This window comes from Nelumbo nucifera, chromosome 3 (assembly GCF_055504915.1).
Source record: "Nelumbo nucifera cultivar China Antique chromosome 3, China Antique-T2T, whole genome shotgun sequence".
Taxonomy (NCBI): domain Eukaryota; kingdom Viridiplantae; phylum Streptophyta; class Magnoliopsida; order Proteales; family Nelumbonaceae; genus Nelumbo; species Nelumbo nucifera.
The window spans coordinates 67,049,070-67,072,972 of record NC_142651.1 but is presented as its reverse complement, the minus strand read 5'-3'; the positions used below and the strand labels follow the sequence as shown (position 1 = coordinate 67,072,972).

The window sequence follows — 23,903 nt, the reverse complement described above, 5'->3', positions numbered from 1 at the left end:
TTGTGGGTACTAATATGGTTGGCATAAATGAAACTAAAAACTATTTATCCTCTATCTTCAAGATGAAAGATTTAGGAGTAGGATACCATATTGGGAATAAAAGTTAAAAATCATAGTAGTGGTTATGCATTAATCCATATGACTCTAGTATAAAGCTAGTAGAAATTTCTAGTATAGCAATTGTACGACTTGAGTATGCTAGTGTAGTAGAAAGTCTGATGTATGTTATATTTTGTACTAGACTTAATATTGCACTTGCAATAAGTAAACTTAGTCAGTTTACAAGTAATCCCAATGTAGAGCATTGGAAGGCAATTGGGAGAGTTTTTGCGTACATCAAAAAAACTTTGGAACTTGGCTTATTCTACTATGATTATCTAGTTATACTAGAAGGATACACTTATGCAAGTTGAATTACCGATAATGGAGATAACAAGTCCACCTCTATATGGATTTTCTTCTTTGGTGGGAGTGTGATCTCTTTAACATTCAAGAAACAAACTTGTATATCTCACTCGACCATGGAATCCAAATTCATAGCCTTGGAGGCTGCTGGAAAAGAGACTGAATGGATTAGAAATCTATTATTGGATATAAAACTTTGACATAGTCCTACGCCTCAAATTTCCATTTACTATGATAGTGAAATAACTCTGTCGAAAGCCTATAATGATACCTACAATGGTAAATTCAGACATATAAGTTTGAGACATGAATTTGTTATGCAATTTATGTAAGGTCAAGTAAAAACTTGATTGATCCTCTTACCAATGTTTGCCCAAAGAATTTGTAAGAATGATAACTAAAGAAATAGAATTAAAACCCTTCACTTAGTCACCAGTAATGGTAATCCAACCTCAAATGAAAACATCAGTATTAGGTTTAATGGGTAACAACAAGTTACTGCGATGTGATTGTTAGCCCTAACATTGAGAAATTTCCCATCGCAACTTAAACAATGTTGTCTGTTATGATGAGAGGTTGAGTTAAACTCGTAATGAAGTTCTGAAATGTGTCAAGTAACAGAACACATAGTGGAACTTCACTTATGTGAACATCAAAGTGGTGTCAGTTCTCATGAGAGCTTGGGTTTGCTTTCGAGATTGTTCATGAAACTAGGAAAGAAACACATGAACATAACAGTGTTGAGCAAGAATTTGAAACTCTTGTAGAGACGACATTTTTATGTGTATGAGTATCTCCGGTCTGTATTGAGAGTAACTGGTTTAAAGTCTTGTCACGAATAATTTTGACAAGACTCTAGTATATCTATATTAATAGAAGGCTTAAATTATAAAACACCTTTTGTATCCATAATTATGTCATAGTAGTTTGAATCGAGAGAGACTTGTGAAATTGATCAATCAAAGTGGGGGGTTGTTGGTAAATCCAATGGGGTTTGATTGATCAAATACATAAAAAAACACTTGCACACATGTATTGGAAAATAATTTTTTCTCTTATTAAAACCAGTTTTCAACTTATCCCACATTGGAAAATTACAAAACTTGTTTTGAATTTTTAAAAAGGACCTTATTTACACTGCTTGGAAATAAAGAGGAGAGTATAGAGGCTTGCTATCGGGCAATGTACATGCACGTGTGTGCAGCGCAATGAGGCGCTTTAGAGGCACACTTTACTCGCACTTCTTACACACATAATAATCATTAACTGTTAACTACCTTTTAATAGTCACAAATCACAATGTTTGAAATTGTGACTATTCAAAGAGTCTTTTTTGAACCAACACGTTCTTCTTCTCGATGACTCTTTAGAAATTATTTAAGGAATGTGAATCAAGCAATTGAATACAAGTTTTTCGAAAATCACTTTTGTATCTCTCAGTTTGATCTGTTATTGTCTCATAGAAAGTTTCTCCGAAGACTCTTTAACTTTGTTGGTTGCAAATTCTTGCCCAAGACTCTATTGTATCATGGAAACGAATTTGCCTATAACCCAACAGCAAACATAATAAAACTGAGTGGGAACAAATAACGTTCTAAAAATGGTGTCTTTAGACATGCCTTAGAACGCTTCTCGTTCAAGTTTCTATGACTCCATATTTCCAACAGAAGGCACCTAGGCCAACTGGTATACATGCAGCTGCACTCTAACATGGTTGGCCTACTACTGTCAAGAATGATCTCACAACGTGGGCCAGATGGTTCACAACTGCATCAGCAGCTTACCGTCTTCTCACTGATGAACGACCTTCACACTCCATAGCCCATCAAAACTATACCTCCTAAGATTCAATTATTTATATGGCATTTGCTAAAGGATGCTTTGCCAACAAGAATTCGACTTAAAAAGGTTTTTCCTCGGATAGATACATCATGTCTTCGTTGTTCTAATGAAGATGAAACAAGTATGGTTTTCTTCTGAATTTGGCATTGGAACCAGTCATGAAACTTCAGGTTTGACCAACTGTGGATAGGCTCTATTATAAAATTGTTGGATAGTGCTCAATCTGACCCTTCTTTATCTGTCTATGGCAAATGCTTTACCATTTTATGGCATACTTGGCTTGCTCGGTATGAAACTATTTTTCATCATCAGGATTGGGAGCTGCATCTCATATTGCAGAAAGCACACAGTTACAAGATCTCAATTATAGAGCACACAGATTTCCCACCGCAGGAAGCCAATTTTCACATCAAGCTAGCTCTATTCATGGTTGGCTGAAACCATCTCCTAGAGTTGTTAAGGACCTTAAGGTGAATTTTGATGGAACCAGAGGTCCCTCGAAATCTGGTCTTGGGATTATTGTTCAAGACTATAATGGTGGGTTTCTTTTTTTCTCGTGCAATTCCTATTCCTCCTACCTCTGCTTTGATCACTGAGGCTCAAGCATTTGTTTTGTTGTTGTTAATTATCTGGGCACCGCGTTTTGTGCACCCTCAAATGAGAGACGAACACGTCATCTCATCCATGTAACCGCGAATTAACAGAAATTTTTTCCGTTATTAATCGTTCGGCTGGTTGAACCGGCCATATCACCATGATTTGCAGTGCATAATTTTATAATCAGTGGTTTATATGCAAAGAGCCGACTCCTTAATCCTCCGTGGTGACAGTCAAATATTTCTGATACCAACTCTCTCTCTCTCTCTCTCTCTCGTTCATGGAGGACGTAGCAGCGAGGAATGGAATTGGAACTGCAAAACAGAGGAGTAAGGAGGGTGTGGTCCATCCATCACGGCATAAGATAGTACCTGCTGTATGCCGGCAGCCATGCAAGAGCGAGCGTTCCGACTGACCAGGGCTCTGATGGGTGCCGCCTTAAACAGCCCGCGACCCAACCCCACTCCCATGGCTCTCGCTCTGAAGAAGGAACCCATCTGGTGGTCCAATTAACGATTTTAAACTCTTAGACGAAGCCCCAGAGAAAGAAAATTATGTCTTTATTCCTCTTTAGTTGACTGTCCACAATTCCACATGTTGTTTGACCATCACTGGAGATGTTATGATCGAACTAATACGGTTTCACGGGATCGTCAAAAGAGAATAAATGAACTTAAAGCTCAAGTGGAGCCTGCCTGTAATTAGCTTAGCGTTAACAGTGGTGGCTGATCGATTTTGCAGGAATTCGATGCGTTGTACGGCCCAGCTTGGCACTGCATGGTGGGGAAGAGTTTTGGATCATTTGTGACTCACTCGCGAGGAGGGTTCTTGTACTTTTCGATTGACAACTTCTGTTTTCTTCTGTTCAAAACCAAGGTTCGACGAGTCACCAGGCCGCCTCCTCTGAGAGTATGTGACCTCAGAAAGTAAAAATCAGTTGGATATTTCTTGACAATGTATCTGAAACTTCTCAGGAATCAACCAAAAGGGTTTATGATATTATTTTGGCCTTCTTCTCCATTGTTTTAGAATTCAAGTTTTCTTTTTCTATCCATATATTCTACACTTCCATTCTGTCTGTGACAGGCCTCACTTGTCTGATATGAGACAGGCCAAATGGAAATGCAGTAAAAAAGAAGTGGAGAGAAATAGGAAATTCCAAGCTTCCAACTCGACATCAAGATGTTACTCTCTCGTCCGACTAGAAAGCGATGGTTCCATTGAAGAAATCGATAGATGAAATCTGTTAGAATATTACATGGACAGCTGTATCTTGCCAGCGGTACATCCTCGGTCAGTTATGACTGAACACTTTTATATATATATATATCCTTCCATTTAAATATATACACAGAGCGAGAAAGTGAATCTTCTTTTCAGTCGATGTCTGTCTTCATGGTATCAGAGACATGGCGTCTGACCTTGCGTTACTATTTGCTGAGCGACCGACGGTTATTGCTGCTGATCACTTCCGGGCAAGACGATTCTCGTCGTCATCAGGAATTCTTGATCTCCAATTCCTATTTTTGCTATGGTAGAATATTTCTTGACAGAACTTATGAAGTTCTTGATGGAGCTCATCATTGAAGATTGCTATGTTTCTTGACAGAATTTACTTTGTCTCTTGATGGCTGCAAATCTTGATCCGACCACACCTTATTACCTCCATTCCTAAGATAATCCCGGCGATCCACTTGTTCTTCTGCAGTGACGTCACTCTGTTTCTTCCTGTTTTTTCAAGAATTCGATACCTGTTTTCAAGAACGGCAATCGGAGTTAACTCTCCATACTTCCTTCACCCGTCCGACAGTCCAGGTGCCATACTGGTCTCATCTCCACTCAACGGAGATAAGTTCTCGTTGTGGCAGCGAGGGATGATCAATGCACTTGTAACAAAGAACAAAATCAGCTTCGTCGACGGATCTCTACCACAACCTACTACAAGTGATCCCAATCTCAATGCTTGGATAAAATGCAACGCCATGGTAGTGGAGTGGATTTTTAACTCCCTAACTAGAGAGGTTTACCAAAGCGTTGCTTTCATTGACTCAACAGCAGATATATGGAAGGAACTCCAAGAAAGGTATTCTCAAGGCAATATTCCCTGAATACATCAGCTGAAACGCGATCTTGCTCTACTTCAACAAGGTGATTCATCGTAACTGGTTATTTCACCAAATTGAAGACGTTGTGGGACGAACTTAATGTCCTCACAGTTCTTCCAGAATGTACATGTGGAACAGCAAAGTTCTATGCTGCTGAACGTGAAAAAGAAAAAATACACCAATTTCTGATGGGGCTGAATGACCAGTTTAATGGAAATCGCTCAAGTATTCTGGGAACAGAACCATTACCATCCCTTGACAAGGTGTACGCGTTCGTCACCCAAGAAGAACGACATCAGATCGTAATTTCCCCACAGCCACTGCAACCAGAAGCTGCCGCACTAGCTGCAACTGGTTCCAAGAATGGGAACAATCGATCTAAATTTTATTGTGACCATTGCAAGATCGTGTCACCAATATTCTCAACTCATGTCTCTCCTAAATCGTGAATCCTTTGAAGTTGCTGCCAACACCACTGCTGGCAAGTCTTTTGAAACCTCAATAGAATGGATCATGGATAGTGGCGCATCTGACCACATGCTTTCTTCACCATCTTATTTCCATGTTTCTGAACCTATCAATACTTCTGTGCGCCTCCCGAATGGCTCAGTCACTTATGCTACTTCTCGTGGTTCCATTTTTATGGGTTCTTATACCTTACATGATGTTTTATTCATTCCAACATTTCATTGCAACCTCTTATTCGTGAGCAAGACTACACAGCAACTAAATTGTGTGGCTGTCTTTTCTCCTTGCGCACTTCAAGATCCGCATTCAACGATTGTGATTGGGACGGGTAGACTTTGGCACGGACTGTACCACTTCATTTTTTCTCCACCACCATTGACTGTTACCTCTTCCATTGCTCACATCAGTACTGAACTATGGCATCAGCGGTTAGGCCATACTTCACAATCTCGCATGGAACTCATACCTAGTATATCTACTTCTAGCTTAGACAAGTGTTGTGATACTTGCCATAAGGCCAAGCAAATTCGGATTCCATTCCCTATTAGTAATACACGTAGCCCTTCTCCATTTTTTGATTCACTGTGATATTTGGGGAGGCTACAAAACTCCTTCACATTCCGGTGCTCGGTATTTCCTCACTATTGTTGATGACCATATATGTTGTACCTAGACCTATCTGCTTAAAAATAAATCAGAGGCTAGTCTTCATCTTATGGAATTTTGCACCATGGTTACTCGACAATTTAATGCTCTTGTAAAATATGTTCGATCTGCAATGGTGTCGAGTTCACTTCTGGACCTGTGTAGAAATATTTCAGCAACCAAGGTATTCTTCACCAAAACTGGAGTGAATGTTTCAAGGGTCCTTACCCAATTCATTCTGGAGTGAATGTGTACTTACTGCCACATATCTTATCAATTTACTCTCTACCCCAATATTGTCCAACATTTCTCCTTATGAAGCCTTGTTTCACAAGAAATCCTCATATGATCACTTGCGGGTGTTCAGATGCCTTTTCTATGCTCAAGTAATTCCTAAACCTTTGGACAAATTTGCTACCAGAGCTGAACCTTGCATTTTTGTGGGCTATCCACATGGGCAAAAGGGTTATCGGGTCTATAGTCTTGAAACCCGACGGATCTTCACCAGTAGAGATGTTGTTTTTATGAAACAAAATTTCCATACAAGACTAGTCCACTTTCCTTCCAAGATTCTGGCCCAACTAATGTTATGTCATTACCACCAAACCCATATGATGATCTTGAATATTCGGGCCCAACCACAGATAATGGTTCACCTACTGAATCAGTCCTTAACCCATCACAGGACCATGGACCTATTGATGCTAATCCAACAACTGTTCCTACACCTCAGCCCAACACCCAAACTTGTGAGCCAGTCCAAGCTCCTATTCCAGCCCAAATACATACCCCTCGTCCTCGCCACCATCCCACAGCCCCAGCTTGGCTCAATGATTATGTATGTGACATCTCGCCCTCCATTGCCAACTTAAACCATGTTGCTTTGGATGTTGAACCAAAATCCTATGCTCAAGTAGCCCAAGATCCTCGTTGGCGCCAAGCTATGGCTGATGAAATAGCAGCTCTAGAATGTAACAATACATGGCAAATTGTATCTCTTCTTCCGGGAAAGTGTCTCATTGGCTCCAAATGGGTCTATAAAATAAAGTACAAAGCCGATGGCACTGTTGAGCGCTTCAAGGCTCGCCTTGTAGCAAAAGGATACACTCAGGTTGAAGGTCTTGACTATCATGACACTTTCGCTCTAGTAGCAAAATTGGCAACACTCCATTGTCTATTTGCTGTGGTAGCCATCAAGGGTTGGGAACTTCACCAACTTGACATTAACAATGCTTTTCTCCATTGGGATCTTCATGAAGAGGTCTATATGATTGTTCCTCATGGTTTTACTACCACTGATTCTACTCATGTCTACAAGCTACAAAAATCTTTATATGGTATCAAGCAAACCTCTTGGATGTGGTTTGAAAAATTTACACACGCCTTAACTGCTCTCGGCTTCACATAGTGCACTATTGATTATTCTTTTTTCACTACCTTCTCAAAGGATTCCTTTATTTCCATCCTCGTCTATGTGGATGATGTCATCATCACAGGCAACGACCATGCCCGTATCATCTCTCTCAAAAGGCACATTGATAATAAATTTGGCATCAAAGATCTTGGTCCCTTACGGTTCTTCTTGGGGCTTGAAGTTTCACGATCCGAAGCCAGGATATTTCTCAACCAACATAAGTATGCTTTTGATATTGTTCAAGAAACTGGTCTTCAAGATTGCAAACCTTGTTTGACTCCAATGGAACAACAAAATCATCTTGTTGATGCAACTAGTCCACTTTATTCAGATCCTGCACAATATCGACAATTGGTTGGCAAATTGGTCTACCTCACTGTTACTCGACCAGAACTGAGTTTTGCTATCAATCGCTTGAGCCAATTCATGCATCAACCCCACCAAGAACACTTTAATGCAGCACTAAGAGTTGTTCGTTATATCAAGGGAACTCTCTCTGCTGGACTGTTCTTCTCAGCTTCAAGTTCTCTTCATCTCCAAGGGTTTTGTGACTCAGACTGGGCTAGTTGTCCCTCACTTGCCGCTTAACTACAAGCTACCTCACCTTACTTGGTAACTCCCTTCTCTCATGGAAAACTAAGAAATAACACACGGTTTCCCGCTCTTCTGTCAAAGCTGAATACCGTGCAATGGCTGCCGCTTCATCCGAAATCATCTGGTTACGACGGGTGCTTGCTGAGCTTATAGTTCTCTTATCTGACCCTCCAATTCTATATTGTGACAGCAAGGCCACTCTCCACATTACAGCCAATCCAGTCTTCCACGAACACACTAAACACATCAAGATCAACTATCATTTTGTTCATGATCTTATCCAACGTGGCGAGCTACTCACTTCGCATGTATCAAGCACCTCACAACCAGCTGATCTGTTTACCAAAGCTATCCCAGCTGATCGTTTTCAGGATCATTTGTCCAAGTTGGGCATCAAAGATGCTCCAACTTGAGGGGGGGGGGGGGGTTTCGAATATTACATGTGTTGGTTAGGACAGTTATATCTTGCCAGCTGTACATCCTCAGTCATAACCGATTGAACACCTGAAATATATACACACCTCAGTCATAATCCTTCCATTTAAATATATACACAGAGAGAGAGTGAATCTTCTTCTCAGTTGATGTCTGTCTTCAAAATCGTCAACAAGCTGTCCGATGTAGCCCTGTTTCTCCACACCTCCGGCACCATGAGCCGACCAAAAGGAGTGCCGCTTACGCAGCTCAACCTTGCAGCCTCAGTACAGAACATCAAATCGGTGTATAAAATAACTGAGTCCTTTCTCTACGGAGAGAAAGGATGGGTTTTTACTTGGGAGAATGAGCGAACTGGCGAAGGGGTGGGGAATAAATAGAGGGAGAAGAGGAGGAACAGGGAGATCGTCGGTGGGATGTGGGATGTTTCTAGGTTAGGGCTCGACGGAGGAGAGGAGGAAGAGGGAAATTGAATGGATTTAATGTATTTTTGTCGTTTTGCATCCAGTTCAACCGGATTCCAATTACTAACGGTAGAAAGCCCGTTAGCTAAAACTAAAATTCAAAATGCCACGTGGTAGTTACTTATTGGTGGGTTTACGCGTCCAGTGCACCCATGGGTGCACAGAACGCGGACTCGATTATCTGGGACTGTCTCACACCTTGGATGGTGATGCAAAAACAATTATCCAACTCCTGTTGGAGGCTAGCTCTCTCCCTCGTCGGTAGTTGTAGCAAGGTTTTAAAAACCAGACTGGACACAACTGATTTGGGGACTGGTTCCCTGGTCGAACAGTCCAACCATCCAGTTCAAATAAACAGCCCGTTCTGACTTAAAAAAATAAAAAAATAAAATAAAATAACAGCTAAAAATTGTTGCTTGGGTCAACAGGTCAACCACCCAGGTCAGCATATCATTGACCAAATCAACGGTTTTTTTTGGCCAAAAAACAGTTTTAGGGTGAAATGGAAGTGATCAGTTCCCGGGTCAACTAGTCCAACTGTTCAGTTCTATTTGGTTTTCAAAACCATGGTTGCAGGAGTTTCTTGACCCGCCTCCCACACTTTATCAGTTACACTAATAGAGCTTGTAATATGTCAACCCACAAAGTGGGCAGATTTGCAGCATCATGTAATTCTATACATACATGGTCCACACCTCCATAACAAGAGAAAGAAGAGGAGAAAGGGAGAAGAAAAAAAAAGGGAGGAACTCCTCAGGAGGAACTCTCTAAACAGAGAGAAAAAACCTGACTAAAGAACAAATAGATTATCGCTTAAAAACAATGCTTCTTAAAACAAATACATAAAAAACATTTCTTGGTTGAATGTATTTTTTGTATCCAAAAGACAAACTGAAAAAAAATATATATATTTCTTAAATGTGCTTTAAAGAACATGTTTTCATCTGGTGAATTCGTCATTCGTAGATCATATAATTACTAGTCTAGATCATATAATTACTGTAGTCTTCCAATCATGTTCACATCAATAATCCAAAATCCGGTATGTATCCCTACAACAAAATTTCCATACATCAAGCCTTTAGATGTATTATTTTTCAGGGCTCCGTTTGGAAAGAAAATGAATAATGCATTCTAAGCAGATAACGTAATAGGGCAAAATCATTCAAGTATAACAACACTACCAATATTTCAGCTCGCATCATTCTCCTTCACTGGATCAGAGTTAATAATTGGAAGATTCCTTCTGTATTGAGGAGATGTCAACCTTCTCTCTAACGGTGTCTTCCTTTTGCTCACAACAAACCTGTTTACCCCTTTCCTCATTGGCATTATCTCTGGGAAGTCTTCATCGGGGATATTGCTCAGCTCGGAGATGTCCTTGATCTGTTGGACCCGCCTGAACCATCTCTGTTCTTTTGCCTCTTGTGACATGTCAAGTGGATCTGGTTCAGTTACACAAGACCCCTCCAAACTCTTTCCCAAAACTCCCCTGGTCAAACTATCTCTATAATTCGGGGGATCCTCAAGCGGCTGTGCTGGGTTGTCTGTCAAATTCGTGGATCCTTCTGTGCCATTCCTCCAAGATCCACTGTTCCAACTTTCTCTACCACCAGTTTGCGGATTACCAGGTAGTAGTTGTGTTGAGTTTCCTGTGGTTGCAGCCCCACAAACAGTATCTGTCTTCCTCTCACTGAAGCTCTTCTTTGGAAAATCTGCATTCCAATTCCCTCCACTAGTCTGTCGGTTATCAATCCATTTCTCAGATTTAGAGGTTTCCCAATCATGGGGAGAAGCACTGCTATCACTCAACTTCTCAGATGGATTTGAAATATTCCCAGCTGCAGAAGCAACAGTGGACTTTTCACTCACAGTCTTGCCCGCCAAAGCTCCAGTGTGCGTGTCCTTTTTAGCAAAGTAATCAGGTGGAAAAGGGACAAATCGGACAAAGTTAGTATTACTTGATTGTTCCTTAGCCATACCCCTCCTGTATGGGGGGGTTAATGAACTGTCGTTCTTTTTGGGTAAGAATGAACTGTCCTTACTGACCACAAATTGGTTCTCCCCTTTATGCTTCGGCATGATCTCTGGGAAGTTTCTGTCTGACATTGCACTCGGCAAACCTGTAGAACGATGCAGTTCGGAAACCTTCTTAAACCACCTTTCAGATTTTTCTTCTTCTTTATCACCCTTGCTCTCGGTCTGGTTTGTTAGCTTTACAGAAAGCAGCAGATTATCATCTGATTTACTGGACTTGGTGCTTTCAGGAACCAAACCTGTCTGAAAACCATCACCCTCAGGAGTGAGTTCATTACCTAAGTTCCTTCGGTGTTGAGCATTTGCCAACCTACGTTCTAGAGGTGTCTTTCTCGTGCTTACAACAAATCTGTTGACTCCTTTCCGCAAAGGCATGATTTCTGGAAAATCTTCATCAGCTGTGGCAGCACCAAGGTCAGGGGTGTTGTCGAGCTGAGAGACATTACTGAACCATCTTTCTGCCTTCTCATCACCTGTAGCCAGCTTGCTCTCAATATCAGCCTTGTTAAGGTTAGTCCCACCGCCATAGCCCAAACCAGACCTGGGGCCAGTGGTGCCAAATGACATCTCTTCAGGGCGCTTGCAGTCACACCTTAGGCATACTATATTCCGCCCATAATTAAAGAAAGCACATCTGACAGATGGAATAGTCAGTAAGAAGATTGAGCGAGGCAAAACAAAAACTGTGGAAGGGGGAACAATTGAAGTATGAGAGGGACAAAGTCTTAGCTTACTGAGGACACTCCCACTCTCCACCAGTCAGCTGCCTCTTTGGTCTTGCCTCGTTGCATTCTAGGCATTTCATGTTTCTTGCAAAGTTCATGAAACTGCACCTGAAAGATGGAAAATGCAGGTACTACGTATCAGAGAATACATTTAGGCCATAAATGAGTACTGAATGTGAAAAATAAAAATCATCAACTAATGAGCCAAAAGCAACATTAAATAAGAAATGTTGAAATTCTACCTCTGTTGATCTTAAAATGAACTGATGTGCATAAGAAAAAATAAAAATTTCAAAAAAAGTTATTTAGAAAAGATAAAGAAGCACCCTTACTATTTCAAATGCCATTTCTTTCTCCAAATTTGTGATATGGCACTCATGACATAATGAAGGATGTTCTTTGGCAAGCACCAATTGTCATTGAAAAAGACTAAATGAGTGGCTGAGGGTAATACAGGTAAGACAAGTTTGAGAGGACCTATGGTTGAAAACCTAGAATTTGGCCATCCTAAAACCATGGGCTACAACTTTTTCAGCTAGCTGTCTCCAATAGTTATATGAACTCAGCCTGAGTCGGGTTTGCATTGAAACCCTTGAAAACCACTTGATTTTTAAAAAACTAACACCTGGAGAACCACTTAGTTAAAAGAATATTTTTTTATCAGCAACAGGAAATCTTATTAATAAGAGAAAATCAATACAGATTATAGGTAAAGCTGACTACCCCAAACAACTTAACAGAAACAGCAAAAAAACATAAATTTTTCTCTTTTCAGCTTTCAAAGTCGCCCAGAAGGACTGTTCTCTGCTAACCCCTTGCTTTGCTAGTTGATCCACCGGACTGTTGGCTGACATTGGGGTCTAATGGAATAGTAGCTGCATATCCCGTGCAATTCTCCTCAGCTTTTTGACTTCATTTCTGATGTACCAGGGAGTCTTTTCAGTTCGGTTCAACCAGCTCTGGATTACTTTTGAATCTCCTTCCACAATCAACTTTCTTGCCCCTAGTCCCCCAGTTTTTGTAACCCACACAGCACTGCCTTTTAACTCTGCTGTTGTAGGGTTCCCTTCCCCAATAGGCCCTGAAAACAGGCCTGAGATAGCTCCACTTTCATTTCTTATAACTCCGATTCCAGAGGGACCTGGATTTCCAAAGCTACTACCATCAAAGTTGAGTTTCAATAAGCCATTCTCAGGTAGGTCCCAGATTCTATGTACTTTTCTTTTGAAGATGAAGCTGCAATTGTGCCCCACTCCCTTCTTATATTGTCAAAGGTGAAGTCTGAGAACAATTTCAGTGATTTTACCCAATGAATCACCTTCACCATAATACCTTCTATCAACAGTTCTTTAGTTCTCCTCTTCTCTTCAGTGTGGCCACTCATTAGACAAACATCCTAAATCCCCCGCCCACAGATCTAATTCCTCCTGCTCCAAATTGATACCAGCCACCACACTTATTTAAATTAACCTTTAAATTTGTTACTTTCTCAAAAAGACTCGCCAACATCCTAACATTCCTGGCTTCTAGACCCATCTTCATGTTCACAAAAGATGATAATGTCATCTGCAAACTGTAGGTGAGTTACCACTACCCTATATCTTCCCATCTTCCACCCCTTTAACAGTCCCACTTCATCGGATTTTGAGATTAACCTGCTGAAAACTTCTGCTATAGGAGTGAATAAGAAGGGGGATAGAGGATCTCCTTGCCTTAAACCCCTAATGGCTCCAAAAAAAATCCTTCACCACCCCATTCACCAAAACTGAGAAATGGCAGGATTGCAAGCACCCTGTTATCCATTTACACCACTCAGCACCAAAACCACATTTCACCAGAGCTTCAAGTAGGAACTCCCAATCTACAAAATCATAAGTTTCTTCAAATCCAATTTACACACCACACCCTTCTTTCCAGATCTCTTAAAAGCTTCAACACATTCATTGGTAATTAGTATCTGGTCCGAGATTTACCTAACCTGAATGAAAGCCCCTTGGAACTGAGGGATGATTGATGGGAGAACCTTTTTTAACCGCAAAGATAGGACTTTAGCTAAAATCTTGTAGAGACTAGTTACCAAACTGATTGGTCTAAAGTCCTTGGAATGGCAGGCTCCTAATTTCTTAGGGATTAAAGCAATCAATGTAGCATTAAACACCTATCCATAGAAAAGATGGCTTCCTTGACCTCTTCCCTATCAAATCTTCTCTCTAGTTCCCTCTTCAAAGAAAATTCCAAAGTTGGCCATTCCAAACCTTCTAATTTCCATCTTCTTTGTACTTGCTTTCTATAGATAGATTTAAAGTGGTCCACAAATGCCTTTGCAATTTCCTCCTCATGTGTGATTGTTCCATTCTCAGTTTCTAGCAATGAAATGAAGTTCTTTCTACTTCCATTTGCAATCCCCCCCACCCTTTAATCCATTTCATTCTTGATTTTTGCTTCCTGGTCATCTCCTCCCTCAAGAGAGTGATTTCCAGCTCCCTTTTCAGTAATATCCTCTCTTTCCTCTCCCCTTTTGTCAGCTGTCTTATTCTCCTTCCTATCTCTTGACAGTGTAGCCGGCCAGAGATAAGTGGAAGAGGAGAGAAGAGAAGAGAAGAGAGGAGAGAAGAGAAGAGAGAAGGTTTGCAATGTAACAGTACTGGCGGCGCCAGTGTTTATTTTACTATATATAGGGTGACAGAAATAACAAGGGAAAAGACCCTTGTGCCCCTGAGTACAATAACACATAACAGAAATAAAAAACACTTTAATTAGCCAAACAGGCCCTAACATCTGCAACTAAGTTATTTTAACATTATTCCAACACTCCCCCTCAAGTTGGAGCATAGATGTCAATCATGCCCAACTTGTCACACAAATCTTTGTGTCGCACATGATGAAGACCTTTGGTGAAGATATCTGCAAGTTGCTCTTCCGAGTTGACATATGGTGTGCACACTTCTCCACTTTCAAGTTTCTCTCTGATAAAATGCTTGTCCACTTCAATGTGTTTCGTCCTATCATACAGAACTGGATTAGCAGCAATATTGATGGCAGCTTTATTGTCACAGTAGAGTGACGTAGGATTGCTTACTGCGAAACCCAGTTCACCTAACAGATTTCTTATCCACATGATTTCCGCAACCCCATGAGCCATCGCTCTATACTCTGCTTCAGCACTGGATCTAGCCACCACACTTTGTTTTTTGCTTCTCCATGTGACAAGGTTTCCTCCTACAAAGGCACAATAACCACTGGTAGACTTTCGGTCATTGACTGCTCCTGCCCAATCTGCATCAGTATATACTTCCACTTTTAAGTGACTGTGTTTCTGGAACAACAAACCAGCTCCAGTAAACTTCTTGAGATATATCAAGATCCTCTCTGCAGCCTCAAAGTGAGTTGTCCTCAGGCTGTGCATGAATTGACTAAGGACACCCACCGCATAGGCAATATCAGGCCTGGTCATAGACAAATACAGAAGTCTCCCCACGAGTCTCTGGAACATCTTTACATCTTTCAAAAACTCTCCCTGACTGTCTCCCAGATGGTGATTAGGTTCAAGAGGTGAATCAGATGGTTTTACCCCCAACTTGCCTGTATCTTCTAGTAGATCTAGTACATACTTCCGTTGGGAAATAAAGATGCCCTTGTGAGAGTGAGCAACTTCAATTCCAAGAAAGTATCGTAAGGGGCCTAGATCCTTCACCTCAAATTTAGTGGCTAAGAATTTTTTTAGTCTCTGGATTTTAGCCTCCCAATCTCCTGTGATCACTATGTCATCCACATACACAATAAGAGCTGCAATTTTACCTTTACCTCTTTTTACAAACAGGATATGATCTGACTGGCATTGTTTGAATCCCATCTGTTGGACTGCTAAATGGAACTTACTAAACCAAGCCCGAGGTGATTGTTTCAACCCATATAGGGACATTTTTAACCTGCACATTTTTGTTCATTGCCTTTGGCACAGAACCCTAGGGGTTGGGTCATGTACACCTCCTCTTCCAAGTCACCATTCAAGAAGGCATTCTTGATGTCCAATTGGTGAAGATCCCAGTCAAGATTTGCTGCCAAGGAAAGGAGAATCCGGATAGAGTTCATCTTCGCTACTAGAGCAAAAGTCTCTGCATAGTCCACTCCATATACATGTGTGAAGCCTCTTGCTACCAGTCTAGCCTTGTACCTTTCAACAATTCCATCAGCTTTGTGTTTCACTGTGAACACCCACTTGCACCCCACTGGTTCCTTCCCCTCAAGAAGATCTACCAACTCCCACATACTATTTTTGTGTAAGGCATCAATTTCTTCCTGCATTGCATCTGTCCATTCAGGTTTTGACAAAGCTTCTACCACGGTCTTAGGGATGGGGACACTATCCACAGAAGAGAGAAAGGCACGGTACGAAGGTGAAACATGCTCATAGGACACAAAGTTAGAGATAGGATGATTAGTGGTACAAGGTCTAACACCCTTTCTCTTAGCAATAGGAATATTAAGATCATTGGGGACAGGTGAATCAACATTTAAAGGAGCAATGGGAGCAAGTGTACCTGGTTGATGAGACGGATCTGCCTCGGGTGAATCCGATGATGTTGGTTGCATAGTGTCCGGCTCCATGGCTCTTGAACTCTGCTAGCTCTTATGGCGACGATGAAAAGCCCGGAACGGAGGAGGATCGGGTAAAGGAGGTAGTTGAATATGAGTCGTCGCCTGTTTCTCCTCAACCCTACTCTCCCCCTGAGGAGAAACCGAGAAGAACGGTTGACTCTCAAAGAATGAGACATCAATGGAAACATAGTACTTGCGGGCAATGGGATCATAGCAACGATACCCCTTTTGAGATGAAGGGTAACCAAGAAAAACACAAGGAATAGCCCGAGGGTCAAGTTTACCACGAGTAGGTGACAGGTTGTGGACAAAACAACGACACCCAAAAACACGCATCGGAATGGTGGACAGCGGGGCTGTAGGGAACAAGAGCTGATGTGGGGCCTTATACTCTAGTAGCCGAGAGGGCATGCAATTGATGATATATGTCGCACACAATACTGCATCCATCCAGAACTGTTTTGGCACATTCATATGAATCAGCAAGCCACGAGCAACTTCGAGAAGGTGACGGTTTTTTCGTTCAGCCACACCATTTTGTTGGGGTGTCCTAGCACAAGAGCTTCGCTGAAGTGACCCACTCGAAGAAAAGAACTTCGTGAGATCACTATGGAAATATTCCTTTGCATTGTCCGACTGGAAAATATGAATTTCCGTTTGGAACTGAGTGAACACCATGCGTTGTTGTGATACAAGTGACTTATAGGCCTTTGCATCTTCATCACACTTCCAATTCACATTCTGATAGTGATCAAGTTCTTTCCATATTGATGTCAAATCAAAATAGTACATCGAGAGACTCCTCTCCCCCTGCTTGCAAGTAGAAGATTCAGCTTATAGTTGATATATCTTGGCATAGTGTCTCTGTTCTGAATAAGTGGACTTCGCTTGTTCCCATATCTCACAAGCAGTTTCAGCCCACATAAAAGTTTTCCTTACTCGTGGCAGCATCGAAACCAAGAGCCAAGACATCACCATACTGTTCTCTTGGTTCCACCTATCATGCTCAGCACTTCCATACTTCGGTTCCTTTATTCTCCCATTGATGTATCCTATTCGCCCCCTAGCAGTGATGTAGAGTTTTATCCCCCTAGACCACTCAAGGTAATTCAGACCATCAAAGGGAATGACAGCCATGGGAAAGCTCATATCCATTCCCCCACTCACTCCATTGTGGCTCCCTAAGATCTCTGAAGTAGCAGAATTCTCAGTCGACATGGTCAAGCAGTTAATCAGTCCCAAACACCGGACTTAGGACCCCTCCTTACTCCACAAAACAATGCTCCACTCAGTTCACACCCACACACTCGGGTTTACCAACCAGAATGAGCACAAACAGTACCAAATTCCGGACAAAAACTGAGGTAATATTCGGCAGATTTCATACCTGTATAGTTTTATCAGTCCCCACCTACCAGAATTCCAGAATGTCTAACAGCCACTAATCAGTAGGAGAGATCCTTCTTACTTATAGTCAACTCAAACCATTGAGAAGACAGGTCAGCATTGACCTACAGTTGTCTTAACACATGAACAGGATCACACGATCCAAGAAAACTAGGGTTACACAGGTTCGACAACATTCAGCCGCCCCAGATTCATAAGGTTTTCACTCGGCACATGACCAAGGAGAGTAAAGAAGAGAAAAAATAGGGAGAACTGTACCAGTTGTAGCTATTCTGTAGTTCAGAATCAGATTTCTTTTCTGCTAGTCTGTTCGATCTGTTCTTTGGGTTGATCGATCTTCTCTTGACAGTAGGGTTGATCGATCTGCTCTCTTTTAATCAGCATTCCTGCTCTGATACCATCTTGACAGTGTAGCCGGCCAGAGATAAGTGGAAGAGGAGAGAAGAGAAGAGAAGAAAAGAAGAGAAGAGAGGAGAGAAGAGAGAAGGTTTGCAATGTAACAGTACTGGCGGTGCCAATGTTTATTTTACTATATATAGGGCGACAAAAATAACAAGGGAAAGACCCTTGTGCCCCTGAGTACAATAACAGACATAACAGAAATAAAAAAACGAAATAAAAAACACTTTAATTAGCCAAACAGGCCCTAACATCTGCAACTAAGTTATTTTAACATTATTCCAACACTATCCAACTCTTGAATTTGGCGAATCAGATTTGATTTTTTCTCTTCAATTCTTCCAAAGTGATTCAAATTCCACTCCTTGATTTTCTCTTTTAAGTTTTGAAGCTTCCTATGGAACTCAATCCCAACCCATTCAACCTAGGACTCATCTTGTCCTCCTCCACTTGTTCCTTGATAGAGACAAATTGGCCAGTGATCCGAGGTTAACCTAGGCAGGACTTTACAAAAACTGAAAATTTACCAATCAATTCCTCCAAATACACCACTTTTTCTCCATTCCAAAGGGTAATTATACCCCTTGAAGCACCCCAAGAGGGGGCCTGAACCCTCTTGGGGACCAACTTGAGAACCTAGTGGACCTATTTTCATTTGAGTGGTCAGCCCACCACTAGTGCTGCTCACATGACTCCTTATCGATCGCGTGGCAGATCCATTTCCAAGTTGGCTAACAATGACTCAAAGTGCTCAACACTAGGATCTAAAACTTGGCCCACCCCTCCCACTTACTTTTCTTGTATGCAACCATATGCCCCCTCATAGGTGTAATGATTCCTACCCTGACTCACCAACTGTGTAAAAATTTTTTTTTTTTTTGAGATATATCATTTGTGCAAAATATATAAACCCGGCCATCTGATTTTCATTGCACTGCTGAGATGAGTTAATCTTGCTGGCATGTGATGCATCTTCTTCTCCCCACCCTGCTTTCCAGTTCATATTGGTATAAGTTCCTCTACCCTTTACTTCCTCCTCCCAAACGGGCATGTGGCCTTTCAAGTACCATGTCACTATCTTACTCCTTGCCCCCTCCTTTCAACAGCTCTTCTTTGACAGAGGTAACTATCCAGACATTGAAGGATAGACCATTTGACTGCACCTTCACCAATCTTCATATTAATTTTGGTTTAGATCCAACAATCTTAATAATCACTGTTCAGGGATTGCTCATGTCAAAGGACTCTAGCACACCTCCACACAACAAAGCAAAGTTTTCAAGAGTCCCTTCCAACCACAAGTGGAACGGCAGACCTACTATCATTATTGTGATGTTGCCCCTTGCCACTAGAAAACAGGGGAGCCACCTTATCGGAGACCATCTAGAGATCAGGCATTGCCCAGCCCCTGTTTCTCTCATGGTTGCTGCCATTTGCGAATCTAACTCGAACACGTCCAACATGGCTTTGTTCTTCCCAAATGGTGTGATCATTACAGCTCCTTTAATACCTAGGTTCACATGAACGTCATCTCTTATTTTGCCCCAGTTGCTAATTTCTTGCTTGGCTGTAATAAAATATTTGTGCCCCCATGCATTTTTTTTTTTGATCAATAACACTTTCATTAATTCATCAGTAGAAAATTTACAAGTGGAAGACAAACACACTTATCTTCCAAGAGTCACAAAGAACTTCAAGAAATGAAAAAAGAAAATACAAAGATACAAATACACTAACGTTACAGCTTAGCCCAAAACAAAGCATCCCTTCTGAATGGCTTAGCTGTTCAGGAATGGCTTAGCTGTTTCAGCATTGCAAGCCATCACCAAACTAGCTTTCTCTGTACCTTCTATTTCTGTTTTTGGTTTTTCCAACTCCTTTTGATTTACCTGTTGGCCAATATTAATAGTACGACCCTCTCAACTTCCAGCTTCCTCTGCTCAGGTACTCCTGGATCACAAGCAAGACTCCCAAACCGCTTCCCTTCTCCCTTCTGCAAAGCAGACTGGCTGTTTTTCTTTTTCAAAGTGTTCCTGTAGCTCTAGGAAAAAAACCTTTACTGTTTCTTCTTCTATCTACAATGTTCCTTCTTCCTTTTGTCACATGTGTTCACAATCACAAAATCTCTTTATGTAGATCACACCTTCAAAATCCTCTTTAAAACCACAGAGTCGCATTTCAAAACAGTTGCACTTCTCAACTCCCTTATCTTCAACACCAATGTTTCATTTATCGATGTCTATTTTATAACTATAATCTCAAAAAAATAAGAACATAAAAGTATTTTATAACACAACATACAAAACTGCTTGGTGATTAAGTGAGGCATGCCTCCAAGAGTGCCTTGTTGCCCAGGCATCACCTTGACAACTATGCCACTGATAAGATACGTATTAGCTGATACGGTCTGACACATGACGAAATTTTGAACCTTGGCCACAGGAATGAAGTGCTACATTCGCTAAATCTGATTTTTTCTCTCAGCACTTTCAGCCACATATACTACTCTCTCAACTGCATTAGCACAAGTAGGCCACCTTTTCAAATAATACCTCCTATGCATTTATACTTGGGTATCGGTGCCATGTCCAACCAGTGCTTCCTTGAGAGAAGAACAACTTTATATGGCATTGGCATAATGTTCCTTGGCTTTGGGTATGCCGCTTGCTAAGTATATTTGAGAGGAAGGAATTTCAAACAACTCCACAATATCTTCTCAGGGTGTTGTTGATAAAACCACATCATGGAACTTCTATTAGGATTGAGACACCAGTGTTACTCCAAGTTTTAAGATATATTAAGAATCTATAGGTTAGTAGTTTAAGGGCATTGCCAAAGGACCAGAATATGATATACTCAAAACAAGTTTTGCAGTTCACAGAGTGGTATAAGTTGACGAGATTTATTGGTAGCCATGAAGATTTAGATCAAATAATAGATGGAAGGATAGGGAATTAATGACTGTGTAAAGGGGTTTCCAATCTAAGAATTCAGAAAGAATATGTTAAGGGTGATAACCTTACTGTCCCATCTTTTGTTTTCTAGTTAACTTTACTTCCACTGGCCCAAGAAACCACCAACATGTTGGCAGAAATCTATGACATCCATCAGATTCCTGATTCCTAAAGAGGTGTGTACCATCAAACTAGCCAAATTTAGTTTAATATTCTACTTTTCTTGTGCTATTTATGAGATAGAAAACAAAACCTTAATCATTAATCCAGACTCCTATTCCATACCATGTTCAAACATTAAAAAAAAAAAGACATACAAGTTCCAGAATAATACAATTGTGTCAAATTTCTATGAATGGGAATTTTTGATAGTAAGATCCAAGTTACAAAAAGTGAATAAACATAAGTTGGCTAAACTAGCAAGAGTTATAGCATATGGTAAGACACGAATATTCAACATTGCAAGCAGAAAGTGGATGGTTTTATATGATGCTAAATGAAAAACCTTAGAGAACAAAATAAAAGAGAAGATGAAATGGAGGTAGCTATCTGACATAGTAACATAAGAATACTTAGCATACATGAAACTAAAGCCATTTGACATAACAACATCAAGTGGAGGAGCCACTTCATGCAGTAAGAAAGAATATGTTGCAAAATGGAAAGATTTAAAAGAAGAATTGATTACTTATAGTTGTTTGGCATAGATGGTGGGCTGAATCTACTACTTACTTTGGACAAATCCAATCACCTCTCTTCATTTCAGTATTTTGCCCAAGAGGCCTTGTGGTCTGCCTGTACCCATTTGAGAACTGCCGAGTAGTTGACCCAGAAAGGTCTGATTCTTGAACAGCTCCACTCAAATTAGCCAACTCTTTTAACAGATTACGGACAGATGATTCAACAACATGTCTATTATTGAGATTGTTCCCATCTGAACCAGCAAGAGGATTGCATGCATAGCTCAACAGAAACCGCATCAGGTCAACCATGTTTGCTCTCTCAATTTCCAACTCCTAAAATTTTACAGACTTCAGAAGCAGTTCAAACAACTTATCCTTATGTGTAATAATTAAGGACAACATAGAAACAGTTCAAGCTGAATAGGATTACAAAAAAAACCAAAACTCCTAAATTAGTAATACAATAATTCTCTGGTGTTATAAAATTAACCAAAAAGGTTCAGATGGGAAAGAGGGAAAACATGGAGCAGCAATGGTAAAAAGCACCTTTCTTTTCCTTTTACAGTTTACTTGTGGTTTCTTTTTTTACTCTCTTCTCAATCTTCTTTTCTGTGTATGGTTTCATGTATGTTTGCCTTGGGTGCCCCAGGAGGGGGGTCAGGATTGCAGGTTAGTGATGAAGAAAAGCTTCCAATGGTCCAACCACCCCCCCCCCAAAAAATAAAAAATAAAAAATAAAAAATAAAAAAAGTTAAAAATAGAAAAGGAACACCAATAATGCTGTCAATGGATCAGGCCAGTGTAGACCCAGTCCCAAGCTGGTAATCATGCCTAAACCAGACTCTATAGGGTGTGTAATAACAGACCCAGAACGAATCTGATTATTAACTGGGACTACTGAGTCTGACCTGATAAAATCCAAATACAAAGGATAGCTATATTTTTAACCTGTAATTTGACAATAAACTACTTGTCTGTTTTTTTTTTATCAGTAACAGAAAATTAATTCATTAAACTAGAGAAGAAATATACAAGAGGTTGTTAAAAAAAATCAAACCAAAAAAGCCATCCCACATTTACAAATGAACCCAAAACATGGATTGTCTCTGAATTCCTTGTTTAGCTAGGCCGTCTACCATGCTGTTTGCAGATCTTCTAATCCATCTTAATTGGATAAGCATATCTATAGAAAGTTGTTTGAAGCGCCTGAATTCATTCCTTAGCTGCCAAATTACCCCTTCCCCCTTTTTCAGCCAACCCACTACTATTTTTTAATCCCCTCCAATGATTAGTCTCTCAATTCCCATTTCTTTAGCCTTCTCCACCCCATAAACTGTTACCAATAATTCTGATCTCACCACATCACCTTGCTGAACTGAACCTGAATACAGCGCTAGGATGTTTCCATTTTCTTCTCTAATTAACCCACCAATAGCCAATGGGCTAGGATTACCCATACAACTACCATCAAAATTCAATTTCTTCCAACCAGCACATGGAGGTGTCCAGACCACTGTTATTCTTTGTTTTCTAGACAATGAAGCAGCAATTGAACCCCACGAGTTGAGAAAATCTTCAACTTTAAACTCTGCAAAGAGCTTTAAGGTTTTGACCCAATGATCCACCCTTAGGGTTATTACTTCTGATTACAGCTTCCTTACTTCTTTCCTTGTCTTCAAAGATTCTTCAATTCCTTTCTTCCCAACGTGTCCAAACCACTACTGCTCTAGTGCATCTCCCCAAAATCCTGCCTCTTCTTTTCAAACATGTAAAATTAGGTGAGCTAAATAGTCCCTCCAAGCTATCAGGGAGGCGCCATCTGCAACCAAAGAGAGAGGAAAACCACTCCAAAATAGAGAGAGCAAGAGGACAAGAAACTAAGAGGTGAAAAGCAGTCTCACCAAATAACTTACATAAGAAACACCAACTTAGGGACAAACACCAGTTTGTTTTTTTCCTCTGAAGCAAATTACAATTATTAATGGAGCCATGAAACACTTCCCAATAGAAAGCATTGATTTTAGGAGGAATGGAGCGAAACCATATTTCCTTCACAGCAAAAGAAGAAGAGTGGGGGGAGGCTACAAGAGAGTACATGAAGGACTTACATGAGTATGAGCCAGATTGATC

At 40.7% G+C, this 23,903-nt stretch overlaps 1 protein-coding gene across 1 annotated transcript in view; it reads right to left on the bottom strand.

Annotated features, from left to right (window-relative positions):
- Positions 1 to 9,932: 9,932 nt before the first annotated feature.
- Positions 9,933 to 23,903, bottom strand: part of VAR3 (zinc finger (Ran-binding) family protein) — a 32,253-nt gene continuing 18,282 nt past the window's right edge. Inside the window, exons 3-5 of the mRNA XM_010248072.3 lie at positions 21,823 to 22,106; positions 11,741 to 11,839; positions 9,933 to 11,640 (exon numbers count right to left, since the gene is read on the bottom strand). Coding sequence (XP_010246374.1) covers positions 10,161 to 11,640; positions 11,741 to 11,839; positions 21,823 to 22,106 — 1,863 coding nt within the window. The 3' untranslated portion in view covers positions 9,933 to 10,160. The remainder of the gene's footprint in view (positions 11,641 to 11,740; positions 11,840 to 21,822; positions 22,107 to 23,903) is intronic.